The following is a 27,874-nucleotide window of genomic DNA, read 5'->3' as shown; positions in this document are numbered from 1 at the left end:
GGATGTGAATCTGGAAAGAATCACATCAAACATTGGCTTGGGGAAATTTATGTAGCTATATATATTTGAAAGCTTCAATTTGAATTAAGATGGAACTTTTTTTCTAGTGTATATGATATCACAGGAGTAGTATGTATGTGTGAGTATGCACACACATGTGTTTGGACAAGCACACACATATGAAAGATGCATAAAAAGACATAAAAATAAATGAAGTGGTAACATTTATGTAACTGCTGTTTCCATTCCCACCAGTAATTTTGAGCCAGAATATAACCTAATACTCAAGTTCTTAGCTACTGCTACTCCCAGAATACGCTAGATGTGTAAATTTATATTCTTCATTCCTGAGTTTTATGCTCAAGGAAGCAGCCTTTAGTTCAGTTAAAAAAAAAAAAAAGTCTCATCCAAGACTTACAAACTTCTAAGTACTTTTTATTTAGCAGAGATTCTTTTTTTTTTTTCAAGAGAGACATTGCCAAGGAGGAGTGATGGGAGATTAGAAGTGCATGTTACCAGCATGTTTGACCACAGGGAGAAAAAGATTTATATTTAACAGAAATGAGGAATATACAAAACCAACATCAATCAATTCACTCTTTGTAGTTAGGAGGAAGGTATTATTTAGTGGTTGAGGCAATAGTTTATTAATTCATTTGTTAAATGTATCTATTCATTAGCTGTCATCACATTCACATAGGATAAATTAGTATTATTTTCACTAAAATAATACTAGGACTGCATCAACCCATATCAATTTAAGGAGTAAGTGGGGAGTTGCTGGACAAACAGGGTCATCAATTCTCCACTGCAAAATAATGAGTAGAAAATAAATCTACTTCCCCTAAAAAATCACTGCTATTATTCAGGGCAATTCATTAACTATGATATACAATCTTAAAAAGATTATATTATAATCTTAAATTTTGTATGATTGTTCATACATTAGGCCTTAGAAAAGAGGGCCCAAGTTGTAAGTAAGAGGAAATAATCTAATTTTCCAAAATTCAGTGCAGTCTCTTTAGGGAAGGCAGAATTGATTTTTCTTCATTTCAATAGTCGACACACCTATTCCTTTTAGTCTTCGTTTCCAGATAATTTCTGGTTTCAAGGTGAGTGGGGCCATATTTCTGCTTTCTCTGCCCTAACAGAGAAAGTTATTCATGGTAATGTTGTCAGTGAGTTAAGATCCTGTTAGAATAGTGTGTTACTACCATAGAAGGTTCAATGGTTGGGAGGTATGAGAGCAACAGTTTCATTTAAATAATATTTTAATCCCATGGGATTGATGCTTTTTCTTGATAAATGTGGAAATGTCTTAAAATCACTAGTGAGAAAGATGAGTTGGGTTTTAGGTGCCCCTGGCTAGTCCAGTTCATAAATGCTTTTTACCACAGACACATAAAGAATATTTTTAGCCCATTTCACTCATCCCAAGACTCACTGCAAACTTCATTTCTTTATATCATGGACAGTTTTACTTGAACTTTAAAGTCAACTCTTGACCTTGTCAAAAATATAATAATTGCTCTGTAAAATGTGGAAAGAATCCATTAATGCCACTGAAATTGAATTTTCTCTCCAGTTGTGATAAAGCAATACCAAAGGTCTTTATACAAACTAAGGTACGTCTGGTGTTGAATGTCACTAAATTACTATCATTACTATTAATATTATTATCACAACTACTACTACACCACATTAGTTTACTACTTATTATGCATTTGTATATAAACAGTTTTTTACAGTTTACCCAGCACTTTCATATCAGTTAGCTCACTTAGTGATAATATCAGCCTTGTGGGATCAAAGCTATTCCCATTATACAATTAAGGCTATACTGGCTCCAACAGTTACTTATCTTGTTTGCAGTTACAAAGTTACCAAGTAATAGAGCCAGTCCTGGAACCTAGTTCTTTCAATTCCAATTTCAGCATCTTTTCTGCTATAACATGGATTTCCTCCTAACCTACTCTCTTATAAGACTCTGATCTCTGAGGAAACTTCCAAGGATGAGGATGAATACCAAGCCAGAGTCACACCAAGTACACCCACCCCCACCACCTCCACCCACTTCCTCTCCTCCACAAGGGCAACAACAGCCCAAGTTGTTCCTCAATAGTCGGAAGAAACAAGGAAATTAGAGGAGATCCTTTGAAGCAAAGGGTTAGAATACAAATTAAAGGTCTCACATATCCTTTAGATGCTATAAAATGAAACAAATTTAATGGATCAGAAAACTGAACATATATGACAAAAGTAAAATCACCTCAATGCCTTTTTATTCTGGCTGTTGTGTCTCACGATGGCTCTACCGAAGGCTGCTGCTTCATTCAGATCCAAGACAAGGACATGCTAACTGCTTTGATTTTTTTAAATATACTTATGTATTCAAAACAATAAATATTTGTGGAAAACTAAAAATATTAATCAAAATAGTATTTTAAAAAGATGCTTTGGATACTTTAGGACTTTTTTCCTTCAGTGAGGGCTAACAACATTTTCATAATATATGGGAATGTTTTTAGTTTTGACATTTATTTTCATATTTTATAAATCATTCAATTCCCTGCAGTCAAATGATCTGCAGAGCTGTGGCTCTCTGTGGGGAGCCTCCATGCTCAATGTTTAGCAAATAAAGCATAAAAAACTTGGCATTATATCTTTTAATCATGCATACCATTTGCATGGATTTTGACATCATTAGCTCATAGAGATTTCAGTGTTGGCCTATAATGGATTATATTAATAAAAGCAAAATGGTCAGAGGCCACTTTTACTAGTTCTACCTTTTAGTGACCTTGTTGTAACTTAGTATTGGTATTAAGAGCGAATTAACTGTTTTTGTAACCCCCTGGCTCTACCACTTACAAAGTAGGTGATCATGGGAAAACTCTTTAACATCTCTGTGCCTCAGCTATTTCTTCTCCATAATTATAGTAACTTCTTCAATGACCCATTATGAGGATTAAATAAATTAAATTATACGAAGCATGTAAAACAATGCCTGGCACCAAGTACTTAATGAATTTATTTTTATTAATGTCATTATTATTATTATCATTAAAGATGAAGACACTTTGGAAGAGTGGAGAAGTTGAAGGTACTTGTTCATAAAAGGTGGCTGGCAGAGAGAGGCATGTAAATTTAAACCCACATCAACTCTTAATGAAGCAATTAGGCAGTAGGTACAAAAGAGGTATTGCTGAGGTTTTTCTTTCAAACTTCTAAAGGTTATAGAAAAAAAACCCTTGGAATATTAACTCTACATCTAAGAATTGGATTTATTACAAGGCATTTATACCTTAAAACATAAGCTTTATTTTCTTTAAACCCTTAATCCTTATACAATGATTTCTCTAGGTACTACATTCCCTATTAATTTGACTTTATTGTACAAATCAACTATAATTAACTGAAACAGTTAAATTAGTTATTAAATTAGCAAAGCAAAAGTACAGAGTCACACTAAAATGCTTCTTTCCTGTATGTTCATTCATCTGCTCAACCCTAACTTAATGTTTTAATGCATATTATGTCCCAGTGTGTCAAAATCTCTGTACAACTAACCCCTAAATGAGGATAAATAACTCACTAACCTTGAGCTAGTTTTGATTGAGAATATTCTGATTAATTTGCCCTTGTACACATGTTTCTCTTCAGTCTCTGAAACAGCTTTGTATCAAGAACATAAAATTATTTTCATTTGTCAAATAATAATTATGCTGATGTCCTCTACATACCACCTTGTCTTTTCCTTGGGGAGATACTACCCAGGAAGGAAACAGTGTTGATATTTTTAGAGAAGTAGTGAAAATGGAGATAAAGGTAATAAGTTTACTTAGAAATGCAGATCAAGTTTATTAACAAATACCAGATTTCTGACTTTTTTAAGAAGAATTCTAACTATGTATAGTACTTCTAACAATGTAATATATGCATTTGGAGATGGATGGGTTGAATCATGTATCATGTGAAGAAATCAGGGAGAGGTGACATTTTGACTGCAAGCTGGATTTTTCACACATACGCAAGATTAAAGTAATATAAATTGGAAGCACAATTAAAAGAGTATTACATCCATATAAACCTAAAGTTCCAAATTATTAATTAAACCAAATTTTCAAATGTATAATCAAATTATGCTTGATAATATCTTCTCAATCAGAAATAGTTTGTTTCTATGACATATTCAATAGAAAACTAAACCATAAAAGTTGAATTGTAATTGGGAAACTACTACAGTATATTGTTATTGGCTATCAGTATTTCTTGCTATCTTTGCCCTTCTCATATATGTGTATACCTCCATTTCTTCTTAAAAGGTTTTTGGATTTTCCTTTAACATGTGAAGGAATAAAAATAACTAGAAGAGGACACATATGAAACTTAAGCTTTAGCTTGGGTGTTAGACAATGGCTTTTAGGCATGAATTGGTAGCTTTGATTCAACTGCCATTTTACTTGGAAATATGAATATACAATTTAATGTCTACAGCATAGGACTGGGTCCTATGCTTAAAGACTGATATATTCAAAACAACTTGGTAGTCAAGTCACCTAAACTCAGATTTTCTGAGGAATCTTCTAGAACATAGAGCCTTTCCTTGAGAAAATATCCATTAATGGTTCAGATAATGACCTTTTAGTCTCACAACAGTGTCTATTCTGTCAGCAGCCTCCTTGCTCAAACATTTCAGAACTGGGTAGCGTCAATGTTTGGGCTTTAGAGCTAGACGCACCAGATGTACAGCTGAGTTTTGTCACTTCGAGAGATAATGAGCTCCACATCCATTTCCACATCTGTAAAATGAAGATAATAACTGCCTCTTAGATCCAATATGAGTATTAAATGAGCTGTAGAATGTCTAATAGGATGCAAAACGAGATTTTTCCTGTTTTTTTTTTTTCAGTTTAGAAAGAGGCAACAAAGCTGAAAACATTAGGTAAAATTTACCCCCACGTTGCAAAGAAAGATGCTATAGGCACATTGATAGATTATAAAGCACATGTCTGCTTCCCTTAGCACATTATTCAGCTCCAGTCTAAATATAAGATAATGCAGAAGACTAACAGGGAAGAAAGAGTGAAGACTCATGTACAGAGGAAAAGTATTAGCCTGCTGTATACTCTGTGTGCCTCCCCAGTGTGCTTCACCTTTATCTCAAACCAAGTGTGGCAGATTCAAAAAAAACTAGTCCAGAGAGTGAGTGTGACTGCAGGGAAAGACCTGCTTTTCACCCACACACAAGCTCCGATAATGAAAGGTTCTCAGAGCTTCAAGAGACTAGAGTGATAAGTGATAAATGTCTATTCAGGAAAAACTGACCTGTGTTCTCCAGGGTTTCCATGGCACAGAAACTGATGTATTACTTTTTTCCTGGAAAATTCTGAAGGACAAAGGTGCTGGGGATGTCCCTGATGACAAAGCAAAGAGAGAAAACTGGAGTGTAGCTACTTAGCTACTTGCCCTTCTGGAATGTGTTGGGTGTAATATCACTGTGTTATCCTGCGGTCTAGGCAAATGCTTGGAAGAAACAGAGCTCAAGACACACTGAAAGGGACCTGCCTGATAAGAATGCCTGCCAAGATGAGGAAACTTTTCTAACAAAAGGCCTGTGTGAGGTGTACATTCTGTGTATGGGAACTGAAGAAACATTATAAAGTATGAGCAGGGGGCTGCAACCAGTTTCCCAGGGAGGGTGGAGTAGAAACAGCAGAGGAGGTATGGATGTTGGGATCAGAGAGAATCTCCAGAAAATCCACAGAAAGTGTTCCACATGGAAAGACAGAGAGAGAGAGAGAGAGGAGAGGAGGTTGCATTTGGGCAATCAAAGATAACAACAGTACTAGTCAGTACTAACACCTCCTCCCACCATCTACCAGCTCTGGAAGAGCCCCTGTGTCATAAAAACTGGAAGAGTGGAAAAGCGAGGTGAATAAGCAGTGAATATAAGGCCACTGCCCCTACCCTCTCTTCCCCACTGCTGTTGTTCTGCTGCTCTCAGTCCAGAGCAGGTGTCTTAGTACATGTGAGCTGCTTTAACAAAAATACCATAAACTGAATGGTTTATAAACAACACATTTCTCACAGTTCTGGAGGCTGAGAAGTCTAAGATCATGGTGCCAGCAGATTTGTGTCTGGTGAGGACCAACTTCCTAAATGGCCATCTATTCACTATGTTTCCACATGGAGGAAAGAAACAGAGAGCTCTCTGGGGTCTCTTTTATAAGGGGGCACTTATTTCATTCATGGGGGCTCCATCCTCAGGACCTAATCCCTCCTAAAAGCTCCAGCTTCTAATATCATCACATTGGGGGTTAGGATTTCAATATGAATTTTAGGGGAAACAAACACTGAATCTATAGCAGAAGGTAAGGTGAGTATAACTTTGAACTGCATGGAAGGTTGAAGTTTGTAAATCATATTATTTTCTGGACTTTTTAATTTCTGAAAACTTGATTCTTGTAAACCTGAATGTGATTGGCAAAAGCAGCAGAATTGTCCTGTGTTAGTGTTCTAGAGCAGAGAAGGCAGACTTGACTAATGTATAGAAATATTAGCATAGTAAGCAGAAAAAATGCACATACATTCTGAAAGGATATTCTATACTCTAAAATTTAATATGCCTTTGCAAAGAGGATGTGATGTGATAAGTTTGTGCATGCATCTGAGTGTGTGTGTGTGTGCACGTGTGTGCAGGTGTCTTTTTGTTCTTCTACTCTACATGCTAGGAGGCTGGGTGTTGTGGAGTTGATCCACACTCCAGAATCAGTTACTACCAGTTCTTCACTATTATTATCTGCAGTCAACATCAATGGTTTATCAATTAAAACAGTGAATGTTATATATGATTTTTTATTGGTGAAAAGAGTGATGCTTAAAACATAGTTTATGTAGAAACAGTACAGAGGCATTTTTGCCTTTACATAATAGGGTATACAAATCTGGGAAACCATACCCCAGATTTCTTAAGAATGGTTCCCTAGATTTAAATTCTAAACAGTCTTGTTTCACAGCTGTTAATTCAAAAGGTACTTAAGTGCCTGACTCCAATTAGGTGAATCCTACTCTTAGAACATTGTTGTGTTGCATCAGATAAATCTTTCACTCAAGGCACTACTGGAGCACCTAAAAGGACTGACGTAGGACTTCATGAACTTACAGAACTGGAATGACTCTTTTACACTAGTCTGTTAATGAGTGTTTGTATGTAGCAGCATATGTTGATTTCATTATACACTGGTAACAAGGAAGAGACATTTTCCCTACCCACCTCTAACTATTCAGAAGCTACTTTAATTATTAATAAACCTAACAGTTGTGTGTGGTTATACTAAAACATTTTTCACTGAGATAACTGGCCTTCATTTGTAGACCAAAGAAAATAGCTTTTCTTTTGGAACTATCAATAGCATAACTTGGACTGCGTCACTAACCTCCTTGAACGCCCTTGGTGGCTTGTCTTCACTGAAAGAATACAAGCTAAACTGCTTGTTTTGACATTCAAACCCCATCACAAACTGGCCCAACTTAACCTTCTTATCTTTCGATCTCTGTCTCACAGAACCCACAGTCCAGCTACATTACTATCCATTTAACAACTATCTGTTAAACTGCTACCAAAGAAACATATGCTTTGCCAAGTAAATCAGAAATGGTCCCTGCCTTGAAGAACAGAGTATGTTGAAGGAAGTAGCCTAAGAGACTCATAAAAAACTATTCTACCAAATATATGAATAATGTTCTAGGAGTTCAGAGGAATGACTGAATATCTCTGGTGGTTTCAGGGTGGCTTTACTAAAGACTGATTTTGATTTCTGAACTGCAGGCTTCTTTCTCATGTTTTTCTGTGGTTGACCACGATGTTTCCTTTACATGGACTACTTTACCATCCTCATACTTTAACTTTATAAAAAAATTCTATTCATAAGGAGTCTGTTCAAATGTCTCCTTTGTCGTGTGCTTTCTCTGCATATTCCTTCCTAACTCTCTCTGTCAGGACTTAACACTCCTAGTGCTGTGTTTCCACAACACACTATTCATGAATTTACTATAGAACTAATCATGTTGCACTTTAATAGAATGTTTAAGTGTCTGTCTTCCCACTAAACTGTTTCATTGATGAAGAGCCACCATGTAAGATTCTAAAAAGTGGGTTTTTTTAAAATAACAGATTAATGAATGGAATTATGGAAATATAATTTAGAAGATTATTTGAGGTCAGTTAGAAATTCTGGATAAGATACTTCTAAGAAATTTTTGTTGCTGACTCTTTTAGATCCAACCAGTTATATGAGTAGGTTAAATATTAATATCAAGGAAGCTAGTAGCTTGAACCTAATCTCCAGGGAACCAGTTTGCTTAATTCTGTTCCAACATCAGCTGCATCCCAAACTCTAAACAACCTTTTTATAGATGAATGCAAAGGTAGCAACAGACTATAAGCATAAATGAGAGTGTTCTGCCTGAAATCATTAGTACATCTCTAATAGGGTTTTACTGATGGTCAATCTTTCATTTGATCACCTGTATGTTAAGACCTCAAAGGCTCTGAATAACATTTATAAAAATATTACCTCATGTACTGATATGATAGATGAGAAATAGACCCAGATATATTCAATGTTTTATTTACATAGTTTGAATATACAAATCATTATCCCTTCATGTAACTTACAGTCTCATTGAATTAAACGTGTTACTACTCCACAAACATAACATTCATGAACTTGATATTCATGGTTTCTATATACTTTGACCACACTGAAAATCCACAATATGATTCACTTGTGATTTACTGACTTAACAAAATTGAATAGTATATGATTCACTTAGCTTATGATCAAAGCCAAGCATCAGCTCATGTTACTTTTCTCATATTTTCTCCATTCATTAAGTAAATAATAACTCTTGAAAGTCATATAGGCAAATATTTGTTAAGAAAAGTTGGCCCTGGCACAAGGCAGAATGAAAGTCTGACTGAAGACACTGGATTAGAAGAAAAAATAAAGCCGATAGATATAATAAACCCTTGGTTCTTAGCCTGGGCATAATAGTTTTAGTTATTCTAGGGTAAATTGTCAAATTCAGTGTTGATCTATCACTTGAACAAAATCTACAATATGGTGTGTATAAAAATAAGAAAAGTATTTTTTAACTGTTCTAATGAATTCTCTAGTCAATGTAACATTTTTACAACATAGATGAAAAAATGTTGTGAAAACTGAAAAGATGGCAAGCATAGGCTGCGGGCACATGGTGTTTATATGTGGTTTTTGGTGATACTGTGATTCAGGGAGAATTTTACCTAATTTGGTAAAATATTTCTGCAGTTTTGATTTGGGAAATCTTTGAAGATCTGAGCTATATGGCTTATGAATGGCAAGACTCAATTCCCAAAAAGTTAAGAAACAAATTAGTGCAAAGATGTATATTCAATGAAGATTTAAGATCTTTGTGGAGCAGTGTTAGTCAAGAACAATTCAGAGATGAGCATGTTTTGAATCTTGCACTAATTCACCAATTTTTTTGTTTCTGTTGTGTACAAGAATTGAAATAGCTCCCACTAATTTAAAACAAAACACCATGATCAAGAGGCCAGTCCTGCCCTCTAGGAATCATCATACTTACTTAGCACTGTGCAATCCCCCCTTTTTATGACTCCCAAAATATATCACATATGTAACAACTTGTTTATTAGCCATCTTCCATTGCTTCCCTAGTTCGTTCTTTGGCTAAAACACGTCATACTGGGACTTCCCTGGCGGTCCAGTGGTTAAGACTTTGAGTTTCCACTGCAGGGGGCACAGGTTCAATCCCTGATTGGGGAACTAAGGTCCCACATGCTGCATGGTGTGTGGCCAAAAAAAAAAAAAAAAAAAAAAGAAACACATCATACCTTTAATAGTCAATAACCTGTCAGCTCAATAGTTCACTCAGAGCACAAACCCTGTTTGTCTTGATCAGTCTCCCAAATTGAACACAATGTGGCACAGAATAGGTGCTAAATAGATACTATAAAATTATAATAATTTGCAATACGAAGGATACAGATAAGTAAACATATCATTACGTTATATGATAAAGATTATGATAGATTAACCAACGATCAAGTTGTGTCAAAAAAAGTTTCACAAAGAAAGAGATACTTGAGAGAAATTTTGAAGAAAAGGAAAGGTTTTCTGAGGGAAAAGGCAAAAGAGGGAAAATATTTCCTATAGTACCAAACTATAAATAGCTACATAAATTCTGATATAAGCTAGTTTTAAGAAATAAAAGACTTAATTTAACTGAACTCTGGATTCAGACCAGCTTCAACTAGAGCCTGATTAATACTCAAAGATTACAGTAATATCCACCTCTCAGCTCCGCTTTCTCTGTTTGCTCCACCGATAGTCTCTGACAACTACAGGCTCTCACCTCATGACTGTTTCAGGTCTCAGTTCTAGCCTCATATCTTTCCCCAAACCCAAAATGTAAGCCCAGAATTCCTAACTAAAGTCTAAAGTCCACCCTAATTGAACAAGCATAGTCTCCCTTGTAAATCAATAAGGTACTCTATGGTCGTGAGTCAGTCAGACACACTCCCAGAGAATATGATTTTTATCTATGAACATCATGATTAGAACGTGGCAAGGAAGGTTTCTTAGAAGAAACATGGCTAAGAGTTTCCATTAAGAGGGGAAAATGTGCACTGCTGCAGTTGTTACACACAACCACCAAGACAGGCCTTATGTTTTTAGTCCTAAAACCATCCACTGGAGAAAAAAATCAGTTTCTTCACATAAGGAAGATAAAATTCATTAACATTTGCCCCCAAGGCACCCCGAAAATACAGAAACATAGCAAGTCATTAATATCAACAACTTCTATAGCCACAGCTTCTCAGAGTGTAAAAGAATCTTTGTCCCAGTTCCTAACCAGATGGTTAAATATGACGTCTCTCGGTGGTTATGCAAGTATAAATTTATGCCTAGGTCCCATGCCTGAATGAAACAAAAAACAGGAACATGAAGTACCCACACGGATTCCACCTTGAAATAGAACTGAATCAGGCTAGGGGAATCTGAGACCCCTGGAGGAGTTTCTGTAAACAGCCTAAGATTAGCCACTTCCTCCTCTTCCTACAAATTAAATTTTCCCTTTAGTGGGAGGAAGAGAAAATTTCAATGTTGCCTTGGGGACATATTAAGCTTCTATATGAGGCTCAGTTTTCATCTGTTTTAGCTGCAAAAGGATATACAGTCAGGAACCTAGAGAGCAGAGGTTAAGGCCAGAGTTTGTTGGACTTCCATGAGTTAAGAATGGATGTTTGGCTACGGGCCCAGTCTAATGTTAGGAGGTCTTGACTAGAAAAAAAAGAGGAAAACTAAATTGGGTTGCCCATAAATAGCAAGATGTCTATCATCTGTACTGGCTAATACTATTAATTTAGCATTTGAGGCTGACTATTCTAACCGTACTTAATTTACCTTCCACTACCCTACAACAGGGATCTTCTACTCTAGCTAAACAGGTCATTTCTTGTCATTATCCTACCAAAAACTGGAAATTTATCACCATATCTACCTTTGAGGACTCTTCCTGTTGCAAATGATAGAAGAGTCAAATCAAATGAGTGATAACCAATAGGAATTCATTGGCCCAATAACTGAAATACTTGGAAGAAAGGCTGACTTCAGGCATAGCTTAAATTAGGGTCATAAACCATACCACCAAAGAGTAGAAAAGGGATTAATTCCCCAAGAGAAATTTTCAGAGCATTCATACTGCAAGAAAGAGGTATGTATGCAGGGATGGCAAAAAAATAAACTAGCAAACACAGACACACAAATGAATGCTTTATGACACCACCTTCTATGGTCAGTCTGCGTCATTCCATCCCCCAGGAATACCCTCCTCCTTCCTTTTTAAAAGTCTGTCCTACTTTAAAATGTCTTTCCTTTTTTACTCTCTTTGGGTCATATTGATATATTCTTCTGAAAGTCCAGAACACATATTCTTGATCATTGATTTTTCCTTTGGCATACACTATAATCAACAGTTACCTCATTTTTCCCCAGTGATCAATCCCAATGTACAAGCATCTGTGTATGCTGGTGAGAGTTAATCCTCAATTACACTGCACAGAAGACAGAAAACTCTCCCCTTAGAAAAATGGTATAATACTGTGAGTTAGTTTTCCAGGATAGCTTAGCAAAATTTAATTAATTCATCACGTGACTGAGGTACAATATTAAAGTTCTAATTTGGCTTTCCAAAACAATCCTAAATCCCTTCCTGTTCTCTAACACCTGACCACTTATATTAGGAGAGGGAAGGACACTGCTCCCACCTCTTTCCTCACTGGACCTGGGAGGTGGAAGAGGGTGCTCATTCCCAATCATTTTGATGCCCCCATATTCTGCAAAGGTCTTCAACAATACGGAGGCTGGAGTCATGCACAAGGCACAGATGTTCCAAAAGGTGTGACTGAGTGAGTGACATGGGAAGGGGGTAGAGAATACAGAACAGAATGGGATGTTTGTGGAGGATGAGTATCTAGTGTGGATGAGGACTAAAACAGTGGCCAAGTCCAGACTAAGAGGGTATATATTAGAAAGAAACACTAGGGGAAGACTAACACAAATAAAGAGATATTATGACATAGAAGCATAGACTGTAAGCCCTGGAAGAGACTCTGCGCTAGCTTAACTTTCAGGAAACTAAAGACTAAAATTAAACTGACATGGACACATCCACATAGTGTCTATACTGCAAAACCCCCATGCAGGCTCTCCTTTTGTTCTTGGTTGCCTTCTCCTTCTTTATAACCATCTATCAAGATCCTAATACTGAACATGTTCAGGGTGAGACAAGAACAAGATCCTAAGACTGAAAGCGTGGCTCTAACAAATTCTGGACACTCATGGATAAGAATAAAGCAAGGGATGTCACTGATGTCTGGACTGTCAAGAAGAATAGGGTTGATACGAGCCCAGACAGTACACACACACACACACACACACACACACACACACACACACACACACATGCATGTGTATCAAAGTACATTGTATACACGGTACATTGTATATTGTATATATGGTACATTGTATATATGGCTACTCAGCAAGTATTAATGTAATGAATGTCTTCTCTAATACTCAACTAAAAGAAGACACCATATTTTAATCACCTTTTAATTAATCCCTATCCTTGTATTATACAGTGTCTTACATTTTAGTAGGTCACACATTATATTGTTGACTCATAAATAAACAATTAATACACTGGAACTTCCACTACTGCCACCTATTCTCCTCATCATTTCTCTGTGATGAAATAAGTGGTCACTTTTAACTAAAATTTAAAAGTGTTTGCATATGTATTTTATAGAGCTAATAGAATGCTACTTTCTATAAACTTATTTTTAAAGAATCCTTATAATAAGGACATGAGGTAAATTGTTGAGAATAGTTTCATTTGACTTCCAAGGCAAAACCAGAGAAAAAATGACCAAGCTCTCTGTGATTATTCTATAGTATTTCATCTGAAATTATGAAATATGTAGTAGCATTTTGGATGTAGAAGTTAGGCAACTTCCAAAATCCACACTCTGGGCTCTGCTACAGAATTGACCACTTCTTTACATACTTTTGCTTTGAGACTTGTCTCCACTGTGGCCTTGGAAATGGAGCCTGCATTCTGAAATTTGACTGGCTGGAGCCAAATATTCAGTGGAAAGGAAGAAAAACAAAACACTGAATTGTGCTTATCTACAGAGGAAGCCGAAAGAATTCTAAAGAAAACACCTGCAGGATAGATACAGGGGAAAGATCATTTCTTCAATGCTAATGGAAAATAAACCAACAATGATGAGATCAAGATTCTTATATTACCAAAGATGTTTACACCAGTACTCCCAGATCTTTGTCTTTTTGGAATTAGTCATTAATCACTCTCAAGGGAGTTTGGTTTAAAAGGCATGTAGTTGCAAGAATTAATTAGGAAACTCACAGTGACATATGTATTTGTAGAACTCTTTTTGGTTTTCAGATTCATTGTCCCTGGTTATCATAGCAACTCATGAATGGCCCAGCAATTTTTGGTTTGAGAAGCCACAGGGAGTAAATAATTAGGCAAAACACTAGAAATGGGAAATGGGGAGACATCTCATATCTATTAAACATATATTGTAAGTCCCTTCCCTGCACAAGGTATTTTTTCACACATTTTCTCAATCCCATAGGCAACTCCACAAAGTGGGTGTCTCACTGAGAACAGGAAAAAATTAAGTAACTTGCACAAGTTCTGGAATCTATAGATACTATGTGTCTGAGTCACAGTCAGACATTCCTATGACAAAGCCCACGTCGTGTCTCTTACTCATTATGACCCCTGGGAAAGACACTTGAAGGGTGTAGGATATAGAAAATTATAGGCTGGCCTCTGTATCTAACTATTTGTGTGATCTTAGACAAGCTACATGTACTCTCTTGGCCCCACACGCATATTCTCACATAAGAGAAGCTTATAAATCTAGCTCTTCCCAACTACAAGTACAATTTAGTCAAATTAATCCAGATAACGCATAAACGTCACTAATATCTCTGCCTCTTTGTTTAGTGCATTATTCAATGTTGAGAGAAGACATCTCATTTCTACAAGTTAGATCACCTAGCTAGATTTTTTAATTTATTGAGGTATAGTTGATGAACAATGTAATATATTTCAGGTGTACAACATAGTGATTCACGATTTTTAAAGATTATACTCCATTTATAGTTATTATAAAACACTGGCTAATATTCACTGTGCTGTACAAATATGCTTATAGCTTATCTATTTTACACACAGTAGTTTGTACCTCTTAATCCCCTACCCCTATCTTGTCCCTCTCCCTCCCCTCTCCGCACTGGTAAACACCAGTTTGTTCTTTATATCTGTGAGTCTGTTCCTTTTTTGTTATATTTACTAGTTTGTTTTATGTTTTAGATTCCACCATAAGTGATGAGGACATACAGTATTTGTCTTTCTCTGTATGACTTATTTCACTAAGCATAATACTCTGCAGGTCCATCCATGTTGTTGCAAAGGCTAGATTACCTCTTAAAGATGAACACAGGGAAGACTTTCTTTTGGCTACTTTTAACTAGAGTGGGAACAAAATCGACAAGTTTAATACCTAGCACAGAAAAAAGTTCCAAGTTTCCCTTTCCCACTCTCATTTTAAATAAAGTAAAACTCCCACAGGGAGTGGCTCGATGCTTTGTGATCACCTAGAGGGGATGGATAGGGAGGGTGGGAGGGAGGGAGACACGAGAGGGAGGAGATATGGGAACATATGTGTATGTGTAACTGATTCACTTTGTTATAAAGCAGAAACTAACACACCTTTGTAAAGCAATTATGCTCCAATAAAGATGTAAAAAAAAAAAAGAGTGGATATATGTATAACTGATTCACTTTGCTGTACACCTGAAACTAACACAACGTTGTAAATCAACTATACTCCAATAAAAATTTTTTTTAAGTAAAAAAAAAAATTCCCAACTTCTGAAAGCCCATGATATTCTGAGGAGAGAACACTGTTTCATGTCAATGCAATGATGTCAATGCTAAAACCTACATGGCCTCACTGAACCCAAGACAAATTACAACCTCATCAAAAGCACTGAGCATCCACTGTCATCACGTGGCATCAACACCCAAGTAACCAGCAGAAACCAGGGTTCTAATGCAGCCAATACCTTTTTGTTTTGGTTTGTTTTCTTTCCAGTGCCTCATAAACTTTCCTCTAGAAATATTTCTCTTGTTAGAGAAAAGTGAATGCCCACAAACATCTTTAGGCTAATAGGAATTTTCTTTGAAATCTAACATTTTATTATAAAAATTAATCTAGGTATTTATTCACTTCCTAATAAATGCTCCTTTTTTAATATTAAAATTCAATAAGATTACTTATCAAGTAAAATAAATGCTCCCGAAATTTGTGATGTTAATTCTCTGCACATTTATATATCCCTGTGGACAACTGTACCTGAATTGAGAAGCTCAGTTTTTACTAAACAGATTCTGCATTTTGCCTCATGTGGATTACAATCCCCAGAACATGGTCAGTCGTCATATTCTGGATACTTACTAGTTACAGGCATTGTGCTAAATGCTTCTCTGGTATTATTTCACTTAATATTCTTAAACAACTCTGTGAGGTTACACACTTATTACATATGAGGGAATAGAAACACATAGAGATTCATTGAATTTTCTGAAGTCACATAACTAAGAAGTATCAGAGCAACCTCTGAACTTTAGCTTGATTCTAGGGTCTAAGCAACTACCTCTCTATTGCTTTATATGAAGAATCAGAATTCAAATTTACACAGGGTACGGGATTATCTGTTAAGTTCCATTTCTAGGTAGACAGCTCCTACTTCTATACCAACGAGTCACCATTCAGTTTAAATGTATAGCTCAGAAAATTACAAAAATAAATTCCATCAACGTTTGGATTTACTTATGAGAAGCAGAAAATGAGAATATTAAATCTAAGATTATCACTGTAGTTTATAGTTTCTACTCATAAACTGGAGCAAGAACCTTCTGCATAGAATTTTCAGAGACCATAAACAAGTATATTTAGTTTTTGAGAACTCAAATTATAGACCAAGGAAAAGCAAAGGACAAGCAAAACAAAAGCTGAAATGTGAGAATATGTAAGATACAAACATGGGAAACATGGGGGTAGTTCATTGGTCATCTAAAAATATGCAGAATGCCACTATTAGTAACAGGCTCCACCACAGCTGACTCAAGGGATAAGCAATAGTTTCTCCAATGCTCTTGATATAGATGAAAAGTACCCCCGAGTCACGCAGCACAATGAGTTTTAAAAAGGCAGAGCGATGGGTGAGAACATAACCATGGAAGCTGGGAGATCAGAAGCCAATGAGGAGTTTCTCCAGTGTGCAAATTTATATTAAGCAATAAGCATTCTGAATTTATGGTGACTTGCAGGACTTTGTAGACCTTCCCAACAAAGATCTTTATTATTTTTTGATCAAATGCCTATGAAAAAAATCAAAGAATCTTTGAAAGAGGTCCAAGTCCCTTGTTTTTCAAATGAGGAAACAAGTCCAGAGTGGCCTTCTCTTGATGAATATGCCCGGTGACTACTCTCAGGCAATGGGTCCTTTGTGGGGTTCATTCCACCCTAGTGCTAGGGGTTCAGCAGTGATTTAATCAGAAACCAATCAGGGCATAGGGTTGGGGTGGAGCGGTAGCACTGTTTCCTTTTCCTGTTTACTCAGTGATTTCCTGTGTAGTTCTGGGGTTGGGGCAGAGGTGAAAGTTTGTCACCTCAGCAACAGCAGCATGCCTTTGGAGTTGGCAGCAGCTATGTCTCTCTTTTCATGCATGGACATCAGCATGTTCTATGATCTTTTTTTCTGAAAACTTAGCCTAGGGCCTATTTATAAAGCTGATGCAATGATTCTATGATCTATAATATATCTTCCTAACAAATATCTTTGTGTTTAAACAGACAGACCTTGATTCATAAAAAATTCTCTCCATTATACAATTATCCTCCTCTTGCTTTCCATACTTTTGCTGTTGTTATCGTTTTTAATACATGTCTCTTTCTTCTCTCCTACAGTTGGCTTTTTGATGCCCACTGACTTTTGATGCTTACAGTTATCACTATGTATCTTTTCTTTCCTTTCTGCTAACTCCAGCTTTTAAAAAATAGATGGAGCACCTGTTTGTTGGGTGCCTTTGTCTTCCCTGCATTATCTTATTTCCTGAATGGTTGTAAAATGATTTCTTCTTCTGAGAAATTAAACATAATGAAGCTCATAAAAATGACAGCTGTAATTTTACTTGGATATAATAAATGACCATTTATGTGTGTGTACTACCTATTTCTATATATGGAAGAATTTTGTTGGAAATAGGGTTAGTTTGCAGGGCTGAGGAGATCAATGGCTGCAAAAATAGTGCTGAAGATTACTATTCTCACCATCCTGAACAATTGTTTTCTGAGTATCTAATACTTTCATGTGGGCTTCTATGCTATGGCCCCAGTCTGAAGATGAGACTGCAATAAAGAGGGTCATGGAAATGCTGTGAGAGTCAAGTGGAGACCTGAAAATTCTCAAATGTCAAGAAACCTATATTTTTTCAAGGACTCTGGCACAATTTATCTCTTCTATGTCTATTTTCATGTAAGTTGCTTCTAATTTTTCTTAAGTTATAAAAAAGGTAAAACTCCTTATATATATATATATTCATGATTAAAAGTAATACATGGTCAATAAAGGAAATTTGGAAAATGTAGCAAAAAACAAAAGGTAAATTTTACTGGGATCCTATACCTCAGGACTAACAGATTTTACTATTTTGGTATATGTTGTTCTTGTATTTTTTTGCACAGATCTCATATAATTATAAACATCTACACAAAAGTTGTATAAAATATCTACATATAATTTTATCGCCTTATTTAGTGTTATACCCTATTTTCCACTGCCAATAGCATTTTCTTTACTACCCGTGTTACAAGTCTGTAAAACATTCCTTCTTGGGAGATATGTTATAGTTTAATTATTTAATGAATTCCACACTGTTGGACTCTTATTTCTTATTATCTCTATTAAAAGCAACACTGCATTGAGCATTTTTGTTCCATTATTTCTGTGTATATCTCTGATTTTATTTGAAACAAATCCCTAGAAGTTGAATTTCTGAATCAAAGCTATACATGATTTGAAATCCATTTGAAAAATAATGTCAAATTTCTTTTCAGAATAGTCTACTCATTGACCTCTATCCTCCTGCTTATATCACTAAAGAGAGTGATTTTCAATTTTGTTTCTACCTTACACATGGAAATGCACTCATATATGCATGATTTGATTAATTCACAGTGTATACCTGTACCCCACTACTTTATCTCCCACTTAAAAAAATTGGAATTAAAGTGAGATTGATTAACTACAAGAGATTCTTGAATCTATTGTAAAGAGATAATACTTGCAAGCTTCAGTGAAGTACATTTTCTGTAATTGGTCATAAATTATTGGTAGCACACCTGAATCCATACTTCAGACGAGAACACAACCATTACTTTAGAGAGAGGTTTCTGTCAATTGTTTCCCAGAAAGAGCTTTATGAATAAAGATTATGGCTATATATCATCATGTCAACCTGAGAATATTATCATAAACATTTCACCTCAAGCCTTAATTTTTTTTTTTAATGAAGTGTTGGGTAAGCCAAGGTACTGAGATTTATTCCAAAAGAAAAGAAAGTAAATTTTTTTCTGTGGTATCAGGAAGACATGACACCAGAAAACATTTGAGGAGAGGTATCTATATATCTGCATCTATCTTTATCTCTATATATTTTAGGAATTCCACCAATTAGTATGCAGTAATGCAATGGCCACATAAGCCTTGTATGTTATCAGAAAGACCACTTTTTAATTCATTATTTTGATTTATAATAGATGTACTCAATTCTTAGTAGAATATTTTCAGCAGGCATTTAGTGAAATGATGGTTGTTGGGGTTATTTCATTTTACAACATCGCATTAGCATTAACTTTCCCTTTTACCAGGGCAGCCAAAGTATGCATATTATATGAACCTAGATTGCTCTTCTTGAGACAGAATGAGTTGAAGGCCCCTCGGCAGAGCCATTAAGAGATCAGAGTTATATTAAAAAATCCACAAAGTGAAGATTTCTATCAACTGGTCCATCTTTGTAAAGTCATATTAGGAACAAGTAATGCAGCTCCTTCTGTTCATAGAGCTCTCTGTTGGTCCCTCTTGAGGGAAAAGAAGTACAACGTATCTCTTATCTTGTGGGAGTTTATTCTCTATTTGATAAAATTACATTGAAAGCTACACCCAATATCTAACAGCTAAAACATTTAAATGCAAGATTAAATGCAAAAAATAAACATTTTACACTGATATCAGTGCCACATAAATACGTATTATGGGCATCCAATATAGAGAAAATAAAATGTTTTATATAAGGGATGAGAAGAAGGGCTTTTTAGAAGGGACTGAATCTGAATTTATCTGAGGGTGATATGTAGATGTAAGAAAAATAGGAGGACACTCTGGCAAGTATATAAATGGATCAACAGCCATTAAACAAGTTGCTGACAAAAGAGTTATAGTTGACTGCAAATTGCTGTGATCAGAAATAATCGGGAAAAAATGCCACAACATAGTGATCACTGTAAGGAGCCCTTGCCAGTGAACCTATCGTGACCACTGACAACAACATCAGTTCTCAACCTTTGGTGTATACGGTCATAATGTGAGAAATTTCTGAAATCTAGATTTCTGGATTATTTTCAGAGTTTACAGGTAAAGGGTCTAGGATGGGATCCTAGAATCTTCATGTATTCCAAGTATTCTGGTGATTCTAATTCAAGTGCTCTGTGGGCTACACTCTGGCTTTAAGAACTATCTCTCTAAAAGCATTATCCTCCCAGTTGATATGTTTCTGCCCTGAATGACACTGGCAGGATGAGACAGTCACCTATTTCAATCACACATATGGATTTTTTTCATAACTAGATTTAGAGAGTACAATTTAGAGCAGGCACTACACCTTCCAAATACTTTACATTTCTCAGAGACTGGCAGAGAGTTGGGCACAGAGTAGACATCTAATAAACACGAACAGTTGATGATGGTAACAACATAACTCTAACTAGTCACGTGGCAACTGGTCATAGTTCTAAGCATCTCAAGAAGTTAGGATCTCTAATTATATACTTCTAACTGAACAAAAATCTTTTTACGTAGTAGCCTGTCTTCTAATTTTTGATCAGAGATAGTCTTCTGGGCTGCAATTAGTTGGATGTTCATCCTCTACCCCAAGGTCAGGGAACACAGAGTCTATTCTTTGGATTTCCTTGCATATCCTTAGTAGTCATGCTCTTCATTTTTTGAGACAAAGAAATAATCATTGCAAAGCCCAGCTCATAAAACCCCAAACCACCCATGACGATGAAAAGCTTGTTTTTATGCTGACCTTAGCACAACAAGAATTTCAGCAGAGTGGTCAGTCATTTCTGGGTTCTAGAACATATCCGGAAAGATAACAATAGTCAAATTCTCTAAAAAGTGCAGTGACTGAATGTGTGTATGTGTGCATGTGTGTTTGATCATGTAGTTTGATGGGGATATTAAGTAATATTTAGAATGGGTTTATGTTTACTCCTCTGACTACTACTGGATGTTGTAACACTTTTTGGAAAATATAGCATTTGTTTGGGATCGTATGAGACCTTAAAAATCTGTTATTCTAAGGAAAGTACAATAGTTTATTGTCTTATGACTCAGTTATACTTCAGTGGAGTAGATTTATTTTCATCTGGTATCAGGGAGACATGATACTAAGAAACCTTTGAGGGAAGATATTTACTTTAATAGTGTGAAATGCAATAGACAAGGAACCATGAGACCCAGCTTCTCATCTTCATTTTTGGTAATAAGTAGCTGTATGACTCTGAATAAATCATTTCAAGTTAGTTTTCAGCTATAAACAAAAGAAAACAGAGAGGATGCTTATTTGCCTCAAAATGTTATTGTAAATCCATAGTACCTTGCTAAGATGTTTGGATATCTTAAAAATAAGAATTTAGAGAAGGAAGCAAGTCTCTTATGGGAATAACTCAAAGGCAATTTTTAAAAATATAGCAATCATGTCAACTTCTAGTATTTAATGATAGCTGGTCAAAAGTTAGGATTAGTTTACTAGAAATCATTTGAATTGAATAAGCTTCCTAATTTAAACAAAAAAAAATGATTAAAAGATTCTGCAAGTGCCTCACCAAATATATAGAACACAATTGAAATGAATATAGTCATTATTTAAAATCAGCATGTTAACAGTTACTTTTCAATAGGCCAAGTAGTCTTTCCTAGCTTATCAAGTTACTTGTAAATGTTTATTTTTCCTTACAAAGATATCAGCTCAACCATTATGAATTGAAAATAGCAAATTAGTCTGTAAGTTAGTGATCTATAAATCTATATTTGAAATATGATGAGTGATTATAATACTATTTAATTTCTCCATGCTTCACAACAGTATTGGGAGAGTAAAATGAGATTAGAAGTGCTTGGTATGCAATTAACATAGTAAATATTGTTGTTTTTGCTATTTTTCATTAGAATCATAGCAGCAATAGTGGTACTCATACTTGTAGTAGTATAGTGGCAATAACAGTTGGAATTGGAGAAAGTCTGGATCTAAGTTCTTGGTTTGCCACTTACTAAAATTTCACTGTAAATTATCACTGTTAGATATGCAGTTTCTTTATTTGTAAAACTGGGAGTAATAAAACGATTTGATATACATAGTGGTCGAAAAATCAAATGTAAAAGAGCTCTGTAAATTATGAAGTTCTTTGTATATGTTGACACTCATTATTATTGTTATAACTTACATGTAAACAGATATTTTGTCTTTGCCCATCTTTATATTATTGGCTTTACCAAGCTTAATGATGCCCTTTGGAAATGTTCTAATTCTAATTGTTTTCATTAAGATTTTTTATAATTGTCAGTGGCCTTCAAGGTCAACTAATCTATTCTAGACATTGTGTAGATTAGGAAAATCATCCAGGAGAGATGTTAAAACCTTGCCTAAGGTGACATAGTTTGTTGGTGACTGAGTGGGACCCTATTCTGATTTTTTATTAGAGTTCTCCCATTACTTCATTAGTTATATAATTTATTCTTTAACACTAAATCTCCAAAGCAAACCTTGCAGGATGTTAGGAAATGTTCTATGTAAAAGCGTTCTAAGGTCTAATAAATGTGCAATTCTAGATTAAATGAAATTAAGAAACTTAATCACATACATTCTTGAATATGATAGACTGTATTGTCTGAAACTCTAGAAAAATGTTATACTATCTATTGTGGCCAAAAGCTTTTCAACCACTGAAAACTTTTTTTAAAGATTATGCTATTGGCTAAGTGAATTATGGATCACATTGATTGAAATGTTACTTTATCACACTGGAAGTGATATGACTACCAGTGGGACATACCTGTTTTGGAAGGAATAACAGAAGAAGGACCAAATGATCTTGAATTCTTCGGAATTAGCACTGCATACTTACCACCACTGTGAAATATTTATATCAGTACTTATGTGAATTATATCTATACTGTTTCAGTATGCAGCCCATTGTTCCAATTGGATGTTTACTGGTACTGGATTTTTTTCATATAATGGGATAACTGACACAACTTTTTTTTTTAATAATGTAAGATTTTATGTAAAGAGGTTATTATCTAATTGTATTGAGGTACTTAAATTCTAAAGGAATGTCACATCCGCATCATGTAGCAATAGGTTAATTTGGAACTAGAAAAACAATTCATGAAAAATAGAAATAGGTAGGAGACCTATTTAGGAGGTCTCCTAAATAGGAGGAGCTGGCAAAAACAAACAAAAAACAGGCATTCAGAAGTATCAAGGATACAGAAAAAACAGATGTAAAGACAGAGCAGTAAGTCAGTCTAATTGAGAATTAGACATCCATATTGGCAGACACTAGACAAGGGAAGAAGAAATCTTTTAAAACTGCATTCAGGTTTGCTTCAGTCAGGAATAGTCATGTCTTCTCTCTGCTCTATTATAGTAACTATAACATGAACAAGTGATCTGCTTCCTAAATTGCGGGCCTCTAGACTTCAAGTAGAGCCAGTCAACAAAAAGTCATGAAAATCAAAGGCATAATTAGGTTTAAATAAGTTTTATGAACTATAGATGTATAACAGATTGTCACAGAAAACTAAAGATGTGTAGATTTTATAAATATCTATGAATCAGTGGTAACCACTGTTTGTATTTATGTACACATAATTAGTTTCTTATTGTTCACGATGGCCCATGTGTCAAATGTGTACCACTGATCTCACAGCAGGGAATGATCCATTGCTCCACTACAGATTTCTTAAGGTTGAGGAAATATTTGTTGATTGGCTAGTAGTGTGACATGGAAATAATAATGTTACCTAACTCTCCATAGGGCTGAAAGTGTGAAATTAAATATGTAAATATGTGTATATATATATTTACCAAAGTATGTCAGATATAAACATATGTTTATACATAAATATAAACATTATAGATATAAAACAATTAGAGCACTGCCTGATACACAGGAAATTATATATGTGTGCTTGCCATTAATACCACAAAGGGGATGATGACCACGATGGCCATGATGATGAAATGCTCACAGGCTTACAAGTCATTTAAAGCACATTCCAGAGTCTGGACAGGAAATTTATATCCTCATTACCCATTACTGATTAAATCCATTTCTGGAACACAACAAAGCATTTTTCTCCCACGTGACTTTTTTAAACTTAATTTCCAAGTTGTGTTAAGGAGGAAAAAGAACACTAAGCTTATAGACAGAAAACAGATTAAGAGCTCTTCAGCTTCCCTCTGTCTGTGCCACCTCCCCAACACACACACGCACTCACGCACACGCACTCACACACATACACTCACACACACACACACACTCTCTCTCACTATATGTATGTGACTTTGGTCCAATTAAATTACTTCTCCGAAATTTGAATTTTTCTTCTAGGGAATAGAGTTTAAGATTAATGAAATCTACCTCATAGATGTCTTGTAAGAACTATTGAAATTCTGTAGGTATGAGTTACCGTCAAGGTATTAAATAGGTGAATGGTATAAATACCGTTTTTGCTGACAATGGAACATATTTCTTTTTAGGCAGACCTGTACAACTTTCTATGGACTAACATTCATCTCTTATACTTTATTTTCCCATGCTAGGAGTATATGCGTATGAATGTTAAAAACATACTGCCACACCACTGAGATTAAAAGGACACAGCTCTTTCCCTACCTCTACTATCAGCTTATTTTCATTTTCATATAGACATCCAAGCACTAACTCTAAATCGTGAATATTCAATTAATATATTTTGAATGAAAGGATACAACTTGATTTTATTATAAATAGGGCAAAAAGATCTAGCATACAAAACAGATTCTAGAACGCTCAATGCTCCATAAAAGTTTCAAATGAAAAACAAATTCCAGGTACCTGTTATCATCAGGTAACTAACTGTGTAATAATTTCTACATAATATTTTGGCTGTTAAAATACATGTATAATTTGATTTAAGTAAATACCACTTATGACAGAAAAGTCATTAAAAGATAAACTTTACTGTACTAATTGGTAATTCACAGAATCATATTTATTGCATATGTATCATGCACAGACACAAACAATTGTGAAATGGCAATTACCCTTAAGAAACATAATTTAACAGGAGAGGAGCCATGAGCATATGTATTTACAAAAAAAAAAAAATTGAATGTGAGCATTTAACACATAGAACAAACATTTTGTAGAAGTTTAGCAACAGGAAAAACTCCTTTATACAGGGAGTTAACCATAGGTATTTGGGAATAAAACAGTATTTTATCTCAGTGAGATCTTAATAGAGGCAGGGAGAAAGAATTATTGGAAATTATTTTGAAAGAATAATATGCACACTGACTGAAAGTGTAAGTCATTCTTGTAGGATACGTGTAGGTTATATGAGGCTGGAAAAGTTTTGGAAAAAAACAGATTTAGATCCTAGAGCAACCAGGTCACAGAGAATTACAGAAATTGTAAACAAAAGTGGAAATAGGTCAGACTTGTACTTACAAAGGACTATGTGGCTGTCAATGGGCAAGAGGCTTGTTATAGAGAACCTGGAGGTGAGATCAGAAGTTCACACAGGTGCATGCACTAGGGAGAATGAAGAGGGCCAATCTTTCAGTCCCTTAGGCAGGCAGTCAGGGAGTCAAGGCAAAAATAACCTTCTATTGCCAGGCACCCTACTGAGTACTGGGGCTACAGTGCTGGTCAAAGAGGCGGAGAAGACAAATATTAAACTAATATGCATACAAATAAACACAAACTTTATACTGTAATATATGCTAAGGGGTTATTGACAGAAAAAAGGATGTAAGAAGGAGGAGGTGCTTTTAGGAAGTTTTGCTTAGTTGTGTTGAATCTGAGGCACTGCCAGGATATCAGTGAGGAAGTGTCTTCCAGGCTCTGGGTTTATACCTAAGCTATAGATGTGCAGGTCAACTACACAAAGACAGCATTTCAATCAATTGGAATAGATGTGCTGTGACAGAGATGACTAGAAGATAAAATATGTTGCAAAGAACATGACTGAACTGGCAAATCGTTTATAAATTTTATCTTCCTGTCCAAGTTTCCTATGTTTACTTGTAAAGAACTGACTTTTTCACTTTATGAAATTGTAGGTTCAATACCCAGGAAGACTCTCAATTTAAGAAAAAAAAACAATAGCATGGAAATCTCTTTTCTTACAGTTGAAAGAAAATGTACAAAAGATTGTTATATCTCCTGATTGTAGAACTGCCTATACTGTAAAACAAGTCATACAAGACAAAAGAATCTATGAACAAAAAAATTAGTGATTGGTTGGGAGTCACATAAAAATTCTTTTTAAACACCTCAAAATAAATAAATGTGCCAAATTCTCTTGGAATAATCCTCTGGTTGCCAAATGGAATTTATTATTTCTACAAATATTTTTCATTGGACAAAGATTAATGTCCAGTAACATCAAAAGCTATGAAGGTTCTGCTTAACTTTTACATTCACATTACACTGCCTTTTTATGAGTAAAGATGATCATCTAAATCATAATGGAAATTTCCTTTAGAATAACATTTAAGTATTATTTATTTATTATACAAAATTTTTCTACAAAGCACAATTTACTATTGACATCTCATTAAAAACCAAACCCTCAGAAATTTTTGATGAATGCATACTATTAGTGTATAGCATTATTTCCTCAAAATTGCAGAGCAAGAAGGAAAACTGAGATTCTGGATAAGTAAAACCCAAAGGTATCAAAAAAGAAATTCTTCGCCTTGAATTCTATCAACACTGTCAGCTAACACAGAGTCCAAGTTATAAAATAACAACCAAAAGGAATATTATCTTGTTCTTAATGAGAAAGTAAAACATATATTATCCTTTATGTAATTATGTAAAAGGAAACAGAAATAAAAGAAAGGAATGAAAGATGGCAGGACTTTTTTTTTTTTTTTTGCAGTTTATGGATAAAATCCCTGATTCCATCAGTCATCCCAAATAAAACTAAGCCTTGATAGGCTTGAGTGTTCAGACAAACAAAATCTACTTCACTATTAACTGTTTTTTTTTTTTTTAGTTCACTGAATTTGTTTTCTGACACTTTATTCTATTGGCAAACCCTCTGTTCTTTTTTATAAAAATTTATTTATATCGTTCAGGAAAAAATAACTCAAGAAACAAATTGGCATCAGCTATACCACTGCAAAGTAAATGACATCAAGATTTATTTTTTATACATCTGACATTTAAAAAGTACAGATGTTAAGTTAAGATACTCAAAAATATCAATCTAAAGTTTAGCTTACCAACAGGGACAGTATTCGAGTGCTGAAGTTCCAATTGACTAGAATCACCAGAAAGTTCAGTCAAGCAGGTTAAAGTAAAATCTGGGCTGGAATCATGCTCATGTCTGAAGCATTCAGGAGAAAGATAATCCAGTTCAAACTTCACAGCTGACATTGCAAAATTCTTAAAGAGCTATCTAAATCAAAGTTTAAACTTTGATTCAAAGAGTTCAAACTACTGAAGTTTTAAAAATCATAGGAGGGGGAAAATCACTGTTTTATAATCAGTAACAACCCCAGGCTTTCGAATAATTATTTTCACTTGGAAATCTAAAAGAGATAAAACATGCAGAAATGACTCTCTAAGTTTTCTGTATTC

At 35.0% G+C, this 27,874-nt stretch overlaps 1 protein-coding gene across 1 annotated transcript in view; it reads right to left on the bottom strand.

Moving 5' to 3' along the window:
* The window catches only part of ANO3 (anoctamin 3), a 423,419-nt gene extending 395,749 nt beyond the window's left edge, over positions 1-27,670 (bottom strand). The window contains 1 exon segment of the mRNA XM_065883040.1: positions 27,516-27,670. Within this exon segment, the coding sequence (XP_065739112.1) occupies positions 27,516-27,670 (155 nt within the window).
* Between the last annotated feature and the right edge of the window lie 204 nt (positions 27,671-27,874).

This window comes from Phocoena phocoena, chromosome 8 (assembly GCF_963924675.1).
Source record: "Phocoena phocoena chromosome 8, mPhoPho1.1, whole genome shotgun sequence".
Taxonomy (NCBI): Eukaryota; Metazoa; Chordata; class Mammalia; order Artiodactyla; family Phocoenidae; genus Phocoena; species Phocoena phocoena.
Note: the sequence above shows the minus strand (reverse complement) of the source record. Positions and strands in the feature narration are given on the sequence as shown.